At 40.1% G+C, this 22,001-nt stretch overlaps 1 protein-coding gene across 2 annotated transcripts in view; it reads right to left on the bottom strand.

Moving 5' to 3' along the window:
* Positions 1-22,001, bottom strand: part of LOC124613996 (importin-7) — a 188,456-nt gene that overhangs the window by 78,195 nt on the left and 88,260 nt on the right. For both annotated transcript variants that reach the window (XM_047142794.1, XM_047142793.1), the window contains exons 12-15: positions 21,533-21,670; positions 18,090-18,276; positions 14,312-14,403; positions 2,342-2,473 (exon numbers count right to left, since the gene is read on the bottom strand). In XM_047142794.1, coding sequence (XP_046998750.1) covers positions 2,342-2,473; positions 14,312-14,403; positions 18,090-18,276; positions 21,533-21,670 — 549 coding nt within the window. The remainder of the gene's footprint in view (positions 1-2,341; positions 2,474-14,311; positions 14,404-18,089; positions 18,277-21,532; positions 21,671-22,001) is intronic.

Consider the following 22,001-nt stretch of genomic DNA (forward strand, 5'->3'; position numbering starts at 1 on the left):
CCAACCCCCGGACACGTAGGGGGGAGGTCAGGTCTGTATGATGGATGTCCCAGCATTTCCCATCAGAACTGCTGCAATGTCGTCTTCAGCGCGTTGACCGTGCGTAGGTGGGCATTATCATGCAGGAGGATAATGCCACTGGACAACATGCCTTGGTGTTTCAACTTGATGGCTTGTGTAAGGTTCTGTGAAGAGGCTTGATAACGCTGGTCATCATGACCTTACCAGAACTGATTTGCATGGCCTTTGATTTCTTTGGAGGTGGTGAAACTGCATGTTTCCACTGCTTACTCTGACGCCTGCTTTCAATATGCGACAGAAAGCTGTATTCCTCCACATGATAACATTGCAGTTGACTCAAAGACAGTGCCATTCGAGTATTGCGCTGTTCGGCGGTCGGTTGGTAGGGAACGCACTATGCACAGATTTTTTAAAAGTTCAAGTGTTGATGCATTATGGACTGGGCGATGCCCATGCTAATACCCAGTAAACAATGCATCTTGTCCACAGTGATTCTGCGGTTGTCTAAGACTGAAACATTCACTTTCGCAACCATCTCCGGTGTGATGACACGACGAGCCTGTCCCGGACGAGCATCACCTTCCAGTGACTCGCAACCCTCAAAGTATCATTTGTGCCATTCCACAACACTTAGACTGTTCTCACCATACACAGCCTCCATCTGTCGATGCATTTCATAACCTCCAACTCCCTCCACTGCCAAAAATTGAATCACTCCTCCTGCTTACTCGCCTGCATGTACGGTAGTGGACGATAACTTGTGTGAACACCTTCTGTTTGGGATGAAACCACACTGGCACTATGCAACACCACACAGTGCGCACACATCTGTCTCTCAACCAATAGATGGCTCCACCATACTCGCAGTTACGTGGTGCCACCTTACGTGTAAGGCAAAGGTAGCTGCACTGACAAAGTTTTTACAGTTGAGCACCAGCAGGACACACAGTAACAATTCCTTAGATCTTTTAATCACCATGAATGAAAACGGACAGGTTTTTGGCATTTATCATAAGCCTCAATCTTCCGTCATTATTCCAGCCATATCATACCATAATGCTCCTTATAAAAAGGGTTTCAGCAATGAACAAACTCCTCAGACTGCCATTACCAGCTAAAAAATTTGCGTATGAATTTGGCTGTGAAATATAGCCAGTCGTCTGTTTAAATACTTTAGCACGTAGTCAATGATGCGCCAAGCTATGCTAGAGCCTAAAAAGCTTCCGATGGTTCAAATTTTTTTCAGTGGAGGTCATACCTTTTTGCTCGACTGACACCTTGTTCATTGCAAGTGTTTTACAAATTTATTAATCCCAAATAATTCATTTCACATTTTATTTAAAAATTATAGAATCACAATTTTCAAACATGCAGAATATAATTCTTAAACTAAAGTATGTTAACATTTTTTTTATTGTATGTTTTTATAATTACAGCACATCCATTTTTCTCTGGATTTCACTGGGCTCTTTTAAATCCACTTGACCAGTACTGTTATCATTAGACATCGCTTTCCCACAGCAAAACTAAAATTATGTATTATTTCTGCACTTTCACTGTACAAACATAAGCGTTGTGTCTCATCTTCTACTACAAAAAACAAATTATCTATATGCCCATCATATTATGTATTAACATTTGGCTGTTTCCGATACACTTGATAATGGCCTAATATGAAGGCCAAAATCAGTCATGCGAGTTTAATAAATTTCTAAAAATGCACCTGGAATGGCTTTTCATTAAATGAACAACAGCATCAGCATCATCCAGACATGGATAAACTAATAATTCTTATGAATCATTCCACAGCAGGTAGATCATGAAATGAGCCCGACCATATGACTGCTGTTAATGTAATGTTGGACTCTGCACCTGCCCTGTTTCAAGTTGTGGCACCGCACTCTATTAGGAATGAAATTCGATTATGTGCATTTGTGGTGTAAACTGGCTATAAAAGATATTTAAACAGAGAACTACACATTTCTACACACTAGTCATACCTTAAAAAAGGAAATAATACACGAGTGTTGAGGAAAAACTATCGATAATAGGAGGCAGTTAAAACATCTTTCATGAAACAAATAATGGTGACAGATCTTTCACATTTTGTCTGAATAAAGACTGTAAATGCAATGAACGTCCCTTTCTCTGAGCACTAACCAGTAATTTGTTACATGAATTTATGTAAGTCATATAAAATGAGTGATACGTTAAGGCTATTCAATTCCTTGTCTTCTGTTAATAAAATTTCCAAAATTACTACTATAAATTGTATCCAAATGCACATGCTATACGGATTTATAACCGTAGAATTACTTACAGCCTTGCACATGTTGTACATTGCAAGCACATAATTTTCATTGGAGAGGAAAGTAGCTGTGTCTACAGTTACGTAATTATGCAGAGCTGGCATCATATCAGTAAAGTAATCAAATCCATCCTTCTGGAACACCTGAAAAGTACAATACAGCTTGTAAAAAGATAACCAACAATGTCTGTAGGCACCTTGCTACACGTAACATCCAAAAGCTAGTAACATTTTTATGGCAAATATAAAGATTTAAAAAACAGTCAAATCTTGTTTGTTGTAGTACAAGTGAACAGTTCAAAAGAATTACATATTTCCAACTTCAATTTACCTCAAAGCTCACTGCGACCATAAATTTCAGAAGTACACTAAACAAATTCAATAGAATTACTCATCAGTACAAAGAATAAATCTACAAGTCTCATCATTTGAGAGTTACTCTTACAGAAGGTAATACTAACACTAGCAAGCAGAGATATGCAACTCCTAGCCTTCTGCCATTAGTGTTTCATTAAATAATAGAGGGGGGAGAGGGGGTGAGAGGAGGGAGAGGGGGGAGAGGGGGTGAGAGGGGGGAGAGGGGGGAGAGGGGGGAAACAAAGTTGGTGGAGTTCTTCCACCAGATAACCCCTGCAGTTCAAAACCACAGTGATGGAGCCTTTGTCAGCAGGTAGGATTATGAGGTCGGGTTCCATTTTTAAAAGTGGATTGCGGTTCTTTCTGTAGATTTAAGGTCAGCTTGCAGGTTGAGAGATTTGGGGAATGATGGTGACATAAGGTTCAAACTCACATTTTGGTTAAGTTAAAATGGGTAATCTGGGGGCATTGAGAATGAATCACAGTTGGATGGAGAACTGCGTCAGGCAGGGTTCAACATTTGTTATGGGTTGAGTCTGTTAGGGTTGGTAGCAGAAAAGTGTTTCCACTGCAGGGACTGACAGGAGGAGAGAAGGTCTTGAAGTCTGGCACGATTAAATTTGGAAAGGGGCAAAAGGTAAGGCCTTGGGAAAGGACTGATACTTCTGTGAGACTAAGGTTTTTGGAGAGGCAATTCAACTCATGACAGTGTTTCGGGTCTGTTTAGGTTCTGGATTCTGTACGGTGGTGGGAGTGAGTTTGTAAGGGTGTGGTAAATGTAGTACGTCTATAAGGTGGAGTTTGACAGCTATGAGGGGATGTGGGAGAGTTTGGAGACTGTTGTAGAGGTGGATAGCGGTAGTGCAAGGTAGGAGGACAGGAATGTTTTTTTGAGGTGGCATTGTGCATGCTGCTCTAGTTCCTGGAGAGCAAGAGTTTCAATGTAAGAGAGGGACTAAAGGAACTAGGAACAGCAGGGCAGGAGAATTTTAGCAATAGCCAGTCTAACTGTCCCTGTTTTGGCAAACAGTAAGTTGTTACACTACTAATTCAAATACTGTAAACATTCATTTATCATTTATATGATGTCTGTTCAAAAAATTCTGGAACAATCTTAATTTAATGCCAATAGCGTGTTGGAGCAAAATGCGGTTGGCATCCCTATACATGACGGTGTTTGATGTGTAACTGCTAAAAGTTCATTGTTGTATGTCTGTTAGTTATTGTTTAGTTCTACACTGTGTAGAACCTTGTGTCACATTGTGTCACACAGTTTGCAAATTTCAAGATGGCAGATTTAGAGGAGCAATACATGTGCATTAAATTTTGCATCAAACTCAGGAAAATCTTTACAGACCCCCACCAAATTATGCAGGAAGGCAACAGTGATGAGTGTTTAATCCATACTCGGTGTTACGAATGGTTCATACAGTTTCAAAAAATTGCCAGACAGAAGTTAAACATAACCCTACTTCAGGACACTCTTTGGTGCCTATCATCATATTCAGGTACAAGATGATCTTAGGGGGGTTGAGAAAAGCCAGCAGCGGCAAGATGATGATGTGATGTGGTGTGGTGTGAGGTACCGATGATAGGTGGTGTGTTCAGTACGGGTATAATGATAAAGACTGCCTAAATTGTGGTCCTCCCCCACAATTGGCTGCTGCATTCAGAAGCTACGTGCCACAATGACGATCATCTGTTATTAATATGAGTCAAACTAAATAGCATACTCACATGAATTTCAAATTAAAGCACTTCTCAATAGGAAGCTATCATTCCATTATTTCACAAGTGTTAATAACCAGCAGAATAATAAACAACTGCTAAACGAAAAAGCTGACGAAGCACTTCGATGATCTTTGGATAGGTAGGTGATCTGTGGATTGCACCTAACTTGAATGGTCGGCGAAGTGGTTTGGCGGTGAGATTAGAGCTGGTTGGGCAGCCTCGGAGGACAGACATGTTGCTTGTGTAGCGGGACTTTGAATTTCGCCGCGCTACACACGTTCCCTCAGATATAAATTATACCGTCGCAGCTGTATGAGCGCTCGACAGCAGAGAAAATATATAAGAAAAGGAAAGTACTAAAAATGTAACTCTTTGTTTTCTATCCATCTTTTGTCTCTCGAGAGCGGAAGCTTAATGCAGACGTAAAAAATTATTAGCTAGTCTTGGTCTGATAAAGTCGAAAAACCACTTATTGATGTGGAGGCGTATTGTGGAAATTTTGTATGAAATTCAGAGGATGGAAGCAGCAACATAAAATACATTGCATTTATTATCAAGACTTTTTGATTTGTATACATTAGCGATTCCTGGACGATTGCAAGATTTCGAAGCAGCTATTACTTTTCATGCAGAAATGAAGTAGGAGATTTTTGAAGACCTGGACGCTGCACGAAAGAAGACATGTTAACATGGTAAAGGATGAACTCTTATCTACGCCCTTTCCCCCTGTTAATCATGTTTTGTTATTCTCTGTTGTTTTTTTTCTCTTTTTTTTCCTCTTCCAAATAATTTTTGTACTGGAAATTGGTTTGACTTTTGCTCAGAAACGCCACAAGGACCACCCCAACAACAGCTTTTCCGAATCACGAAGCCCGATAACTTTTCTGTAATACAAAGCCCGATAACTTTTCTGTAATACAAAGCCCGATAACTTTTCTGTAATACAAAGCCCGATAACTTTTCTGTAATACAAAGCCCGATAACTTTTCTGTAATACAAAGCCCGATAACTTTTCTGTAATACAAAGCCCGATAACTTTTCTGTAATACAAAGCCCGATAACTTTTCTGTAATACAAAGCCCGATAACTTTTCTGTAATACAAAGCCCGATAACTTTTCTGTAATACAAAGCCCGATAACTTTTCTGTAATACAAAGCCCGATAACTTTTCTGTAATACAAAGCCCGATAACTTTTCTGTAATACAAAGTCCAACTTGCATTTCGTTCTTTCCCTTTTTCACGGTCATTAACGATTTAAAAAACCCCTTTTACTCACGATTTCTTCCCACATTTGCAACCTTTTCTTTTCTTCTCTTTTTCTTTTTTTATTAAACACTACACTTGTCGCAGTCTGTGTCAAGACTTTATTAGCAATGTATGGTTATTTGGACATGTAGCCGAGAACAGCATGATAGAAATTATGGAAATACACAGTTCATTATTTTGTTGAAGAGTGGAAATTATTTGTGACTATAAAGTGGAATGTAATTTGTGCAATTTCTCGTGTTCTGCTAACAAAAAGCGAGTGGCATCCCATATAAAGAAAATAATTGAAAATTTAAATATATTATGTGAATAAGTTCCTCGCTAAGGGTTTCTTACAGCCTCAAGATAATGGATTCATGAACCATGTGCTGTTTTTTACACAGGGGAAAACACATACAGAAGACTGAAGGTTGGTGAACATTAGTTAGAACGTATGTATTCCACTCAGTGTGGTGGAAGCAAATAGGCACCTCACGTGTAATGCAATCTTAGTACAAATGAGATCTGTGACCGGTCTTCTGTGGTAACACAGGGGAGGTATGAAGGAGAGAACTTTTTGAGGGAAAGAGTTTATCACATGCACGTATATATCAACTTCTCCTCCTCTCTTTTTCAACTTGCCTTACAAGGCATCCCTAGTGGGGATAAATCTTTGAAGTCAAAGTGCTTTGGAATTGTGAGGCTAGATTTTATCAGCGAGAAAGGTGAACTGTAACCGACCAGTGAAATGTATAAGGATTGTGATATGTGTGAACTGTGAACGGCCAGGAAACTGCACAACAACTGTGCTAAGTAGGCTTTGTACAGTGTTTGAACTGTTGTTGAATTTTAGTTTAACTATAGTATCTGATGCTGCAAAATCCAATTATCTGTCACGATGAAAGTAGTATCGGGATGAATCAGAAATAGTAAATGGTACAAGAATAAAAGTTAATGTTGTGTGCGCAGCCCATGATTTAATCATCACTTCAAGATCCTTAGTTCTATGAGACGGTGCAGCATGCAGAGCAGCTTGAGGCAGCCACAGACAACAGGTGTGGCAGCAGCTGGTGCACTTTACACTACATGGTGTGTTTGCAGTGTCAGCTTGAGCACACCACAATAGCGAAGTTCCAGCCAGCGGTGCAGCCAACAGCTATGACCATCAGCGGCAGTACGTCGAGGAAGAAATATAGTGTAAGTGTTGTGCTTGTATACAGCAGTCTAAGATTTGTAATTCGATCATTAGTATTAATGAAATGTATGGGGGAAAGGAAGTAAGATACACTCTCAGAAGTATGGGAGTTCAATCTCACATTAGTAGTGATGATCCAGTGGATCAGATACCAATGTATGTTAGCGCCATCAGACACGAGTTTAACGACTGGCAAATTAAGTCACAAATAACACAAGTATAAACGTAAATTCAAACCTTAGTGATGAATCTGAAATAGTAAATTCAGTAACCAATAATCTCATTGAGAATTCTGAAGTAGCCATGAAGGATTTCACTGGGAATGTAAAGTTACCTATTAATGGAAGACAATGAAAAGATACATTTTGTGCAAAAAAATGACAATGTAAACCAAGAATATGTGGTACCTAATCAAAATGAAACAATTAATTTGAATGACAATAGCAGAGAAAATTACTGATGCTGATGTTACTTATGAGCATATATATATATATATATATATATATAGAAGGAAACATTCCACGTGGGAAAAATTATATATAAAATCAAAGATGAGGTGACTTACCGAACGAAAGCGCTGGCAGGTCGATAGACACACAAACAAACACAAACATACACACAAAATTCAAGCTTTCGCAACAAACTGTTGCCTCATCAGGAAAGAGGGAAGGAGAGGGGAAGACGAAAGGAAGTGGGTTTTAAGGGAGAGGGTAAGGAGTCATTCCAATCCCGGGAGCGGAAAGACTTACCTTAGGGGGAAAAAAGGACAGGTATACACTCGCACACACGCACATATCCATCCACACATACAGACACAAGCAGACATATTTAAAGACCTCTTTAATTAATTATAAGTAGATGCCATCACGGTTTCCGGACTGTGCATCAATTTGATTTTGGGGAAAGATTGATTAATTGCTAACAGGCCAATGCTAGATTTTACAGAGGCTGTAATGAGGATACGAGATGAACAGGAGCAACACGTATTTAAATTTAATGAAAATGAGGTTACACAAAATATAGGTAGTGATGTGAGAATACAGATCATAAGGGAATGATGTACTGGAACTATGAACCAGAAGATAGCATATGTTTGTACGAAGAGGTGGGTCCCGATGAAGATTTAAGTACAGAGGCTACAATGAAGGAAAAAGTCGCAAATAAAGGAAGAAAATGATTCAATGGCGAACTATCGAGTGATCTCCAAGTAATTATTGTGGTTCCCTTTAATAGTGCCAAGGAAAGATGGCTCAGTATGCATAACTTTGGATGCTAGAGCCTTAAACAAAGTCATCTTGTCACAGATGGATATGGATAGGCCTGGGGCACTAGAGGAGCTTGTATGGAAGTTCAATAGTGTCAAGATACAGTAAAACTTGCTCAAATTGGCACGTGTATAATTCAGAAATCTGCCCAAACCATATAAGTACTTTGGCCCCAATGCATTAAGTGCACTTTTACATGGTGATTCTTTTTGTATAAAGCGGAACGTGCCAAATGCGGAAACGGAAAGCAAATCTTAGAACATACTTAACAATTCATTGTATAATGCAGAAAACACAGCCTGTACAGTACTATTGTATTACAGTTAATTAGTTATTCACGACTCTACAAGAACGTTACTTTTAACATCTCTGGTAAGCGACGCAAAACCAAGAAAAGAGGTCCAGTGCAGTGCGGTGTTGCTAGCTTAGATCTACTACCGTGCTGCTCTGCGCAACAACGAATAATTTATGCTCAGTGTCGGTACAGTGCATCAAAGGAAACTGTTCATTTGTAAGCACTGTGTTTGTCAGCTTTCTCATTTTCCTCGTTATTGATGCACGCTGGCACATACAAGAACATTGTTGCACATCTAGCAGCACACTGCTGCAATGTGCGCAGTGAAAGAGGTGGGTACTGTTACATTAAACGACTGTTTTACACGGCAAGAACATTATTTTCTGCCCATTTCAGTTGACTAGTAGCATTTTAAGAGATATAGTAACATGACGTCGAACAAACAGTATATGTCATTAACACTTAATGAAAAGATTAATGTAATCGAGGCAAGTGAGAAAGACAAACTCTCTGTGTGTGAAACTATGTTGCGTTTCAAATGCGGTAAAACACAAATTTATGAGACTTTAAGAAACAAGCATAAGATTCAGGATGAAAGGAAACGGGCAGATGTAAAGAAAGGTGAAGAAGACTGGAAATGAAGAAATTAACGAAATAGTGTGGGAATGGTTTGTAAGTGTGTGGGCAAGAATCTTTCCTTTATCTGGACTCATGTTGCAGAGTGAGACTCTGAAAATCTCTAAAGAGTTTGGAATTATGGAGTTTAAGGCACCCAAAGACTGGTTGGACAGTTTCAAAGCTAGGCACAACATCGTGTGGAATGAAGTGTGTGGAGAAGCTAAGGATGTGCAAGAAAGTGTAGCAACAGAATGGAAGACAATACTGTCCAACTTAATAGTGAATTATGACCTGAAAGACATGTTCAATGTAGATGAAACAGGAATATTTTATTACGCACTGCCTTCAAAATCTCTACCAATTTGAGGTGAAACGTGCACCGGTGGAAAAATGTCCAAGAATAGATTCACTGAACTGCTGTGTTGAAACATGTTAGGTGAAATGGAGAAGCTACTGGTGATTGTAAAGGCGGCAAAACCACATTGTTTTCAAAATGAGACGTCAGTAAGCTTCCAGTCACATAGCGAAGCAATAAAAGGCGTGGATGGTGAGTGGTCTTATGGAAGAATGGCTGGGCTCTTTCAATACTAAAATGGAAAAAGGAAATTGCCAAGTTCTTTTCCTAGACAATGCAACCTGCCACCCAATAGTAATGCTATCAAATGTGGAATTGGATTGGTTCCCTCAAAATTCAACCAGCCTCACACAACCCACGGACCAGGGGGTTTATTTACATATTCAAGGACAAGATGCTTCAGTGGCTGAATTAATGAAAGTGTGAAACATTTCATTTAGTGCAGATGATTACAAGTGAGGACTTTCTGTCAACTCGCTCCACTTTCACTTCAGCAACAGATTTAATAGAAATCCTCAACACAGAGGATGAAGAAGAAGAAGAAGAAGAAGAAGAAACAAAGGAAGAAGAGGAGCAAATTTGTGTCCCTGGAAAAATTAATACGCCTGAAGAAGCCATTGCATGCATAAACAATGTTACGCGATTTGCAGCGTACACAAATTCTCCGAACTTGTTGGAACTATTGTACGGTACAAAAAATTGACTAGAAAAAACAATTTTGAACACGAAATTAAAACAAGTTTCCCTCCTTGATATATGGTGAAAAAAGTGAAATAAAGCGAATAGACTTGGGAATAATATGTATGTACACACAATAATAAACAAATTTAAAGTTCGAGTAAAAACATAGAAATGCCTTTTTGTTTATCAATTAGTGTAATAGTACAGTGTTCTATTATCCAATATACAGTAAATGAACATTTACTGTGATGGAATGAAGGTGCACTAATACAGTATGTGCATAATTTAAAAAATTTACTGTATTTCATACATGATACCTGACAAAATTTAGGTAGTCCAGTGAGTTTTATGTAATCTGGACACTTGTCAAATTTCAAAAATTATTTTAGTCCCAGGCGATTCCGTTATGAGCAAGTTTTACTGTATTAAAAAGTATAGACTTGACCACCACTTTCTGGCAGGTTCCATTATTAGAAAACTGTAGATAGTTTACTGCGTTTGTTTATGAAGGATGGAGTTACCAATTCAGAATATTGACATTTGGCTTGATCTCGACAGCTGCGTTTATATGTTTCTTAATAAGGTGTTGGGAGAGCAGCTATTGCACTATTACGGTATATATTTATGATATTTTGATTGCTGCCAAAATATGGAAGGAACTCAATGACATATTGAGTCAAGTGGTATGTAGCTTTGAGAATAATAATATCAGTGTAAATCTGGACAAATCCAAATTTAGGAAAGGGGAAATTAAATTCCTAGGGCATATTACACTGGCTGAAGGTATTAAGCCAGACTCAGAAAAGTTAAATGCTGGAAGAAACTTTCCAAGACCTAAGAACAAAAAGCAGTTGGAGACCACCTTCAGTTAAACCAGACTCTATTGCAAATTCACAAACAATCAGGCACTTAATGCGAAAGCCATACTTTAATTAATGGAGAATGTCACGTGGATGTGGACCGAGGAATGCGAACAAGAATTTCAAAAAATAAAAGATGAATTATGTAACAGTATTGTTCTGACACATCCAGACTTAAATGTAGCTTTTTGCATTTTCACTGACAGTTCACAATACGAATTAGGAGCTCATCTTCATCAATTCATAGAAAATGGGGATACAGTGGAAATAGAATCCATTGCTTTTGCCAGTCAAATACCAAACAAATGGGAGATAAAATATTCAGTAACAGAAAAGGAAACGTTAGTAGTGGTGTGTGCAATTAAGAGGAGGAAAGTAAAAGTGTTTACAGACCACAAGGCACTACTATTCCTGATGGATCGTAGGCTAAGTCATAACAGATGGGCTTTAGTGTTTCTGGAGTATGATTTCACAACAGAATACTTGCCAGGGAAAGCAATACATTGACTGATGCATTATCCAGATTGCCTGTAGGTATGGATAAAGCAGAATAAAGGTCTGTCGAAGAATAAGGTAATTAGCTCCTACGTATTACAAAGTCACAGAATATGCTTATACAAAAGTTAGTAGAAAATGAACAGTCATTCCATGAATACTGTTCCACTAGTACTTTTTGTAGCAACAATGAAGGAACTATACCTCATCCTGTGGAATGAAGGAACGATTTGGTAAACGAGTGTGTGCGCATTTTAACTGAACCAAGATTCTCTCAATATATCTGTGAACTGCAATTGTAAGTTTCCCTAGGTAAGATTTAAGGAGCACAGCAGGTAATGCCAGTTAGTGGTGTGATCGTTACCAAACTGGGTCTGTAGTAACAGAGGGTGCAATCAAGCGCAGAGCTCTTCAAGAGTGCGAAGGGTAATGCCCCAGCTGTATGTAGCTACTGCTGTGACCAAAACAATAACATTGATGAATCACTGTCTTCGTACGATGTAAACATTGACTTTGTTTATTAACACCCTAAATCAAAACAAAACATTATACAAAAGTATTTATATTGCAATAGTATATGAAAACACATTCATTTAAAATTTGTTTAAAATTATTAGAAAACTAATTTAAGGCATTTTGGATTGTTTCATGGAACTGCATTGGAGCTGTATGCTGAAGTTGGAAATGGGAGAATGCACTGACAATTGTTGAACTAAACACGATTTGGGGAAGTCCGGAGTTTCACAATGCAAGACCACATCATGGACAACTGAATCACCTGCATGGGTTACTGTTGTGGGCTGCTTTGATATGTTAAAGTAAAAGGTGTGCGTGTAAAGTTCTTCCATCTCCACATATATTTGTAACCATGTGACGTAAACATCATTAAGACGCATTCAAATACAAATAAGTGCAGAACCGCATGGTGCCGATGTAATAGTAAGAAGAGTGTAAAGAAGATTTCATTGAACTTAAAGTACTGCAATGCGCCAATAGTAGTGGTATAGCAACTTCTTATTAGACATACTTTATGAATTTAATGAACGGCAATTCTCCAATAATAGTTTAACAGCAGTACAAGAGTTCTTGACTGATACTTGAGTAGGAGACAGTCGACTGCTATAGAGTATTCTAGTAAATGACAGACTGTAAGTTAAAAAAAGACTATCAACAACGTAAAGGTGCAGAATAATGCTACTTTGAAAATCTTTTCTATTAAAGAATTATGCAGTAAGTACAGAGTGTGCAACTAAAAATTAAAGATTTTGGGATATAAGGTTACTGACAAATTTATTGAAGGTAACAATTAGTATTTCTAATCAGAAAATAATAAAGTAGATTCAACATTTGAAAAACAACAAGAATTTACAAGTATGGTGGAACGGTATGACCCTTGAGAGATGATAGCTTAAAAATTCATAAAAATTCGAATTGAAATTTGTTTATTTACAAAATTGTTTGGTGTCTGTGAAAACCTCCCAATTGTTGGAAATATCAGGAGGGGGACGTGTAACATTTTTGGCTTTGCAGCCACCACATTCAGGTACAAGAAGCTCTTCTTAGAGCAGTTGAGAAGGTAGCAGTGGCGAGATGACGTAATGTGGTTACAAACTAAACAGCATATTTAATTGCATATCAAAGTATGTAGTGTCTGCAGTTTCTCGTGTTCTGCTAATAAAAGGCAAGTGGCATCCCATATAAACAAAGTAACTCAAAATTTAATTATTCACATATATCAGTTCCTCGCTAAGGGTTTCTTACAGCCTTAATACAATGGATTCACGACCTACATGCTGTTTTCTGCGAAGGGGACAACAACTACAGCAGGCTGTAGGTTGGTGAACATTAATTAGAACTTACGCATTCCACTCAGAGCAGTGGAAGCAAATAGGTACCTCACATGTACTACAATCTTAGTATAAATGATACCAGTGACAAGTCACCTGCAGTACCATAGAGGAGGTATGAAGGAGAGAAGTTTTCAACTTGCCATACATTTCATGAAATCCTGACACAGCATCTCAGAATGCATCGTGTTGCCACCAAGTTCATCCCATGGCTCATGAGTCACGACCAGAAAGACTTTCCCCTAGGAATCGGTAAAGAGCTTTTGGATCGCACAAATGAAAATGAGTCGTTCCTTAAGAGAATCATAACTGGTGATGAGATGTGGGTCTATATTTATAATGCTGAGACCATGTTTCAATATCCAAATATCCAAAATGGGTCAGGAAAGGTTTTCCAAATGCAGGAAGGGGGGGGGGGGGGGGTGAGCCTCATCAGGTCAGGTGAAATGTCAAAGCCTTGCTGACAGTTTTCTTTGACTCTGAAGGATTAGTATATCTTGAATTGTGCCACAGGGACAAACTCTTCATTAATGGTACTGTCGGGAAATGTTGCGATTCCTGCGAGAATGGCATGAAATGTGGCGAGACATTTCATGGCTCTTTCATCACAATAATGCACCTGCACATTCATTCCTTTGGAGCACGACTATTGGATAAAAAACGAAAACATTATGCTGCCTCATCTGTAATATCTAAGCCTGGCCCACGCAGACTTTTTTTTTAATTTCCAAAGTTGAGAACCCCTTTGAAAGGACAAAGATTTGCAACAACAGACGAGATGAAACAAAAATTTCCTGATGGCGCTTCATGCGATCCAGCAAGAGACATAACAAGACTGCTTCTGGAAGTGGAAACAGAGCTGGGAGCAGTGTATCAATTGTGGAGGAGAGTATTTGAAAGGAGACCATGGACAATAAGTAGAAGTGTACAAAAATGTTGTGCACAAAGTTCCTGAATTGTGTTTTAAATTATTAATTATAGACTTTTGATTTTCAATAAAGCATTTATAGAACAGCGAATGTTAGTAATTTAGTTACCTGATACATAAGTTCCAACACCTTCCACATGTCTGGTGATATATTCTTGCTTGTGAGATCATAAACCAAAGAAAGAGCTTCTTCATAAAATTCTGCAAGAAATAAAGGAAATTAGTACTAATCACACTGAGTTATGATTAAATAGTACAACATACATTACTGTGATATAGGCATGCAGTGCGTATGAGGACACACGTGCTGCCACTAGAGAGGGGGAGGGAGCGGGTGGAGCAAGAGGGGGAGGGAGCGGGTGGAGCAAGAGGGGGAGGGAGCGGGTGGAGCAAGAGGGGGAGGGAGCGGGTGGAGCAAGAGGGGGAGGGAGCGGGTGGACCAAGAGGGGGAGGGAGCGGGTGGAGCAAGAGGGGGAGGGAGCGGGTGGAGCAAGAGGGGGAGGGAGCGGGTGGAGCAAGAGGGGGAGGGAGCGGGTGGAGCAAGAGGGGGAGGGAGCGGGTGGAGCAAGAGGGGGAGGGAGCGGGTGGAGCAAGAGGGGGAGGGAGCGGGTGGAGCAAGAGGGGGAGGGAGCGGGTGGAGCAAGAGGGGGAGGGAGCGGGTGGAGCAAGAGGGGGAGGGAGCGGGTGGAGCAAGAGGGGGAGGGAGCGGGTGGAGCAAGAGGGGGAGGGAGCGGGTGGAGCAAGAGGGGGAGGGAGCGGGTGGAGCAAGAGGGGGAGGGAGCGGGTGGAGCAAGAGGGGGAGGGAGCGGGTGGAGCAAGAGGGGGAGGGAGGAGGCGAGGTGAGATAAGGGGAGGGAGTGGGTGGGGAGAGGAGAGGGAGGGAGGGGGACAGGAGAGGGAGCGAGGGAGGGAGGGGGACAGGAGAGGGAGCGAGGGAGGGAGGGGGACAGGAGAGGGAGCGAGGGAGGGAGGGGGACAGGAGAGGGAGCGAGGGAGGGAGGGGGACAGGAGAGGGAGCGAGGGAGGGAGGGGGACAGGAGAGGGAGCGAGGGAGGGAGGGGGACAGGCGAGGGAGCGAGGGAGGGAGGGGGACAGGCGAGGGAGCGAGGGAGGGAGGGGGACAGGAGAGGGAGCGAGGGGGACAGGAGAGGGAGGGAGGGTGGACAGGAGAGGGGAGGGAGGGTGGACAGGAGAGGGGAGGGAGGGTGGACAGGAGAGGGGAGGGAGGGTGGACAGGAGAGGGGAGGGAGGGTGGACAGGAGAGGGGAGGGAGGGTGGACAGGAGAGGGGAGGGAGGGTGGACAGGAGAGGGGAGGGAGGGGGGACAGGAGAGGGGAGGGAGGGAGGGAGGGGGGACAGGAGAGGGGAGGGAGGGGGGACAGGAGAGGGGAGGGAGGGAGGGGGGACAGGAGGGGAGGGAGGGGGGACAGGAGGGGGGAGGGATGGAGGGGGGACAGGAGAGGGATGGAGGGGGGACAGGAGAGGGATGGAGGGGGGACAGGAGAGGGATGGAGGGGGGACAGGAGAGGGATGGAGGGGGGACAGGAGAGGGATGGAGGGGGGACAGGAGAGGGATGGAGGGGGGAGAGGGACGGGTCAGCATGCTGTTTTTGTAATAGAGTGCTATATACATTATAATTAATAGGTTTAAAAATTTGTCTGTCAATAAAGAAAACTCATCACAATTGTTAATCCCTATACAGAAAACCTCTGATAAAACTGCCACACACTGTCAACATCAATAGTTCAAATAACTGAGCACAAGATCAGATTGTACAAAGAAAAGTAATGATATCACGAAACATTGTTGCACTCACATCAAGTGGTTTATAGATAGTTACAATGGAAATCGTATACCTGGATAGCTAGAAACAGGTCTCAACCTTGAGCTTGCCAAATATTCCACATTACTTGTAAAAATTGCAAGATATTCGATTTTGGTGAAAGTTATAGTTCAGGTAGCTTGCCATGAACCACATACATGAATATGTCAGTATACAAAGGTTTTCAAACACTGGAAGCAGTTAAACAACATTTTTCTTCAACAAATATAGTGCCAACACACTAGCCGCAGATACTGATATATTACTACGATGCCTCAGCATCACCCACAGCTACAGAAATTTACCGAACACATATTTAAACATCCACTGTTTAGGGTGAACTGTAGAGCTGTCATACAAGGAAGAACAATACTTGAAGGAAGTTACACTGCATCACAGTGAAATGAAACAACTCTTTAATTTCAACAAGTTGCGTGTCACATCCAAAAAAATGTTTCCAATAGATCTGAGGACTATAGGACTTAACATCAGAGGTCATCAGTCCCCTAGAACTTAGAACTACTTAAACCTAACTAACCTAAGGACATCACATACATCCATGCCCAAGGCAGGATGCGAACCTGCGACCGTAGCAGTCGCACGGTTCCGGACTGAGCACTTAGAACCGCTCGGCCACCGTGGCCAGCCACATCCAAACGATGAGCAGTTGTAATAACAATGTAGCTGAACAGGAAAAAATGATTGAGACTTTCATACATGTTTTGGTAAAAGATGAAATACAAATGACATCAATTTCCAAGGTCACACTTCCATGACAGTTTATCTGGAAGAAGCAGCCTGCATATCATGTCTCAGTGCTCCAATTTTCAAGCAGGGAGAAGTCTCTGTGCATTCAACAGTGGGGATACTGCAAATGTGTTTAAACATCTTTTACTGAAATGGTACAAGAAATCTCTCAAAATAAAATGCAGCATGTGTCAGTATTAATGTAGAGGTGTCTGTAATTGGGAAACATTGTGTGCACTTAATTGTTATGAGTGAGGTGACAATGAATTTACAAGGATGTCACATGAGTAACACAATCCAAGTGATTCCCTTTTGAATGAACGAAGATATCATAGACTATATTCACTGAAGATGGTGAGACAGAAGCTGAATTAATCCATCTTGCATCAGAAATGAAAGCATGAAATGTCCATTTTACACTGTCAAAATCTTTGGTACATCTTTTATAAAAGCTAAAAAATGTACACTAACCTTTTTTTATAAAAGATACGATAATAGTAGCTCAGTACGCTTTCAAAGATTTTATGAAATATCTTCTACAAAAGATACAAGGCAAATCTCTTTTTCTACAGTGTAATACTGGCCAAAGATACAGCGAAAGCTTCTAGGGAGACAATGAAAATTATAGAGGCAGATGGCTCTAAGAACGTACCAATAATGCAGATCACGGAGGAAGTAGAACTTGTATATGCACACCATGATTGCTTGAACCAAAGAGTTACCCATTAAGATGAATGACCTAATACTTACTTTTGAAAACAAAAACTGGACAAGATTATAACTTTTAGAGGTTACTGAGCTCAACCACTGGTGTTGCTGCCAAAGCTGTAACGACAATTACGTCTGTTGAGAGGTTGTCCCCACTATTGCATACAGATCTCCATTTTCTTTTGTGTTACTCAATTGATCGTTAGATACACAAAACATGAGCAGAACAATACCATCTCACATGTAGTGTTCAGGAAGGGCATTTTCCATTACACGCGTAGAAGAACTCTAGCTTCTTAGGCTAAGAAGTTTTCAGCAAACTGTGAACAAAGAGTGTGGAACTACTAGGTAAGACAAGACAATGATATACCAATCATTTTTCCTCAATAACACGACACATGAAGCAGCAATCCTGAGCATCCACAGACTGAATAGATATAATAATGTGAAAAACTGGAACATTATCACTTCACAAGCAATACAGGTGACACGATAAATGTTGTATTTTCTGTTCACTGTTTAAAATTCCCTGAACGTTAACAAACAAAATTCCAGATTAATTAGCACACACAAAAGAATAAAAAAGTTATCATAAGAAATCATTCTTACCCATTACACTCTGTGAGAAAATATGCCCTACAACTTGGAGAACAGTTGGCTGCAGTTGTGCCATGATTTCTGGCTGCTCTTCCATTACTGTCAGTAGTGTTTCTATAGTATTCAGCAAACTCATTGCCGTTATTGCCTTCTCGTCAGACCCTTCATCAGTCTCAAGAACTTGGCTGAATGTTGTTGCCTTTTGGTGGGGGAAAAAATTACATATTATAATAACTGAACATTTGGGGTGGAATATACACTAATCAGCCAGATCATTATGACCACCTACCTACTACTGATATAAACCCATCCAGGCGACTGCAGTGTCACTTGGTGAGAAACAACTGCTAGCCAGACACACGAACAGTGCATGCAGTAGCAGTGAGCTTGTTCTCTTTGTGTAGAATGAGGAAGGTGCACGACCTATTTGAGTCTGACTGAGGACAGATTATGATGGCCCGCAGGCTTGGCACGAGCAAAATGGCTCTGAGCACTATGCGACTTAACTTCGGAGGTCATCAGTCGCCTAGAACTTAGAACTAACTAAACCTAACCAACGTAAGGACATCACACACATCCATGCCTGAGGCAGGATTCGAACCTGCGACCGTAGCGGTCGCTCGGCTCCAGACTGTAGCATCTAGAACCGCACGGCCACTCCAGCCGGCTTGGCATGAGCATTTCGGAAACTACACAACTGATCAGGTGTTCAGAAGGGGCTGTAGTAAGTGTCTTCAACAGGTGGTGAAACCACATCCAGATGTAGTGGGGTTGGGTGGCTAACCCTCATTACAGATGTTGGTCGTCATAGGGTGGGTAGACTGGTAGAACATGACAGGTGGCGAACTGTGGTGGAACTAACATCAGACATTAATGCTGGGCAGGGTACAAGTGTATCTGAACACACAGTGCACTGAACATTCGTAATGAGGGGTCTCTGCAGGTGATGATCCATCCATGTGCCAATGCTAACACCACAACGACAATTGAGGCTGAAATGGGCATGTGACCATCATCACTGGACATTGGTGCAGCGGCAGAGCATTATGTGGTCTGATGAATTTTGATACCTCCTTTGCCATGCCAAAGGGAGGGCATGAATCTATCCTCTTCCAGGAGAACAGCTCCTCGGCACCTATACTGTGGGACGTAGACAATTCGGCTGTGGCTCAATTGTGCTCTGCGGAACATTTCATGGGTCTTCGTGGCTCTAGTGGAGCTCGCACAAGGCACCATGATGCCCAAGAGTATGTACACTTGTTCCAGATTATGTACAACCCTTCATGATGATTATGTTTCCAGATGGAAGTGGTATTTTCCAAGACAATGCACCATGTCACAGGGCCAGGACTGTGATGGAGTGGTTTTAGAACTACAGTGGTGAGATGTGATTAATTTGTTGGCCTCTCAAGTCACCAGATCTGAAGCCAATTGATTGAACACATCTGGTATGTGACTGAATGTGGCATCAGAGCTCATCAACCCTCCCCCAGAATTTATGGGATTTAGGTAACTTGCATGTGCAAATGTGGCACCAACCCCCTCCAATGACCTACCAATGCCTCACTGCTTCCATACAAAGCCATGGAACCACTGCTGTCCATGGCGAAGGTGGACACACAGGCTATTAGATAGATGGTCATAATGTTCTAGCTGAACAGTGTAAATAATAATATAATGATAGAAAGGCTATCTATAGTGTTTTGCAACATTCACTTTTAAGCATGTAAAAAAACTAGCTCCTTTGACAAAGAAATAAAATTACTGTAGACCATATTTTAATTAAAAACTGCTGTTTCACAATAAATACCATCAATTCTTTCATAATCCATGCCTCCAAAATATCTTTTTACAGAACTCAAAAAATTTATTCATTGTTGAGAATATTTTATTGTTATAAATATAGCCTTATGTGAATGAGACATTTCACTCTTGTTTGTTTTCTATAATCTGAACACTTTGCAACTGTTTAAAAAGTTAAAATGTAAATATAAAAATATTGTAGTTACTTCTATTGAAGGTTATGGTTAAGTCAATACAAACACAAATCCACTATTGACGTTGTAATGCTTCTGGCAGGATCTGACTACATATGTTTGACATCATTAATATTTCTTTAACTTAATGCAAAAGTAAAAAACTGTTAGTCAATAGAATCAAACCACGATAAAATGATAAATAATTTGCATAGCTGTTTTTCAGAATATGCGAAATTAAATAATAGTAATTTATAATTTTATGTAATCCTCTTTTGTTAGTAAAAAAATAACTTTTTTGAAACACTATAACACAACAGCTAAATTTCTTCATGTGAGTTTTCTTTTTAACAACTCACTAATTCTTAATAAACTTCGATAGCTTGTAACGGAGCTCATTGTCATACAATTTCATGGACCATCTGCTTCTAAAACATCAAATCTATGTTGGTAAATCCATCATATAGAACATACTGCATATTTATAACCTCCAACAGGAACATGCTCGGCTGCTTGAGTCAAGTCACACAAAAAATTAAGTTCATGTATCATAGCGACATAAGCAGGAGATTATGTACATTAAGCAATTAATATAGGCTGTGGTTAAATAACACAAGTTAATTTTATGCATTTTTTTCTTAATCTAAGGGGCCAATCATATCCTTTGTACACAAAATTACTTTCATGTTCATATAATACACTCTTTGATGGAAAATACGGTACTCCTTTACCGAGCCACGAAAGGTAACTGTCATAACAATAATACCATGAACTATTTTAACACTTGTCCAACAAACAAAATTATGTGAGTCATCCTTTTCAATGTTCTTAACTTCTTGTCCAAAAGATCAATGATACTGAACAATACTCCATGATCAAAATCAGTATTTAAGTTATCGTGTGTTGTAATTAAAGAGCATCTACTCATGCCCACTGAGGTGGAAAACTGGATCCTAATGGGGCTGGTGTATCTAGCCATTCACACTTAGGTTTTCTATAAACTGCACAACACAAATGGCTATTTCCCACTGCACACAAGTATCATATGTCTGAAGTCGTTTTTTTAGCAAATATAACATACTATACCAACCAACATCTTCATGATTATTGCACATGGAAACCATCATCATCTTCACATGCAAACCTGCCTTCCTTTTTGACAGTTCGGGAAGAAACAAGTTATACAGATTATATTAAACATGACAATATTGTTTCTACAGTCCTAACATAACAGCAAGTAATTTCTTTGTGATCTTTTCTTTTCTATGCAGCAAGTAAGAATAGAATTCACAGTGTAAAATGTGTTAAACTATCACTTCACAAAGGATAAGGAATTAAAAAGGTAACAAATGAAATTATTTCCTCTTTTCAGTTATTATGACTGGGATGTACAGCAGTGAAAGTCTGCTTAATTCTCTCATTAGGTCCATAACTGCCTTGATTGTGACACCCACATTCATGCACCAACAAACTACCTACCAAATGTTGACAAATTTCAACAGCAATAGGCATCAGCTGTTCTGTGAAGGTGCACACAACCTTCTGCATAACACTGGTGAGATCATCATTTTCTGTTTCACGTATTATTCGAAGAAGTTCTAAAGTTATTTGCTTGATCTGAAAAAGAAGTAAAATGTAAATTTTTAAAAATTTGCACAATCAGTATAATGGCCGACTCATATTTATCAGTAGTTGGTAGATTTGTGAATCAAAAGGATTATTACTTCCACAAACTAGCAATACAATGTAAGAAATTTGTCACAATGTTAATTTCCATTTTACAACACTGATATAATTAAAGTAACTGACACTGAACTGGTTATACAGAATAGAACTTATTGTAACAGCTATAAATATCCTGAAAGTGATTTGTGTAGCAGCATTATTGCAAAGCTAAAGTTCTTAATGATAGAAGCACACAAAATATCCACATTGTAAATATTGTGCA

Source organism: Schistocerca americana, chromosome 4, assembly GCF_021461395.2.
Source record: "Schistocerca americana isolate TAMUIC-IGC-003095 chromosome 4, iqSchAmer2.1, whole genome shotgun sequence".
Classification (NCBI taxonomy): Eukaryota; Metazoa; Arthropoda; class Insecta; order Orthoptera; family Acrididae; genus Schistocerca; species Schistocerca americana.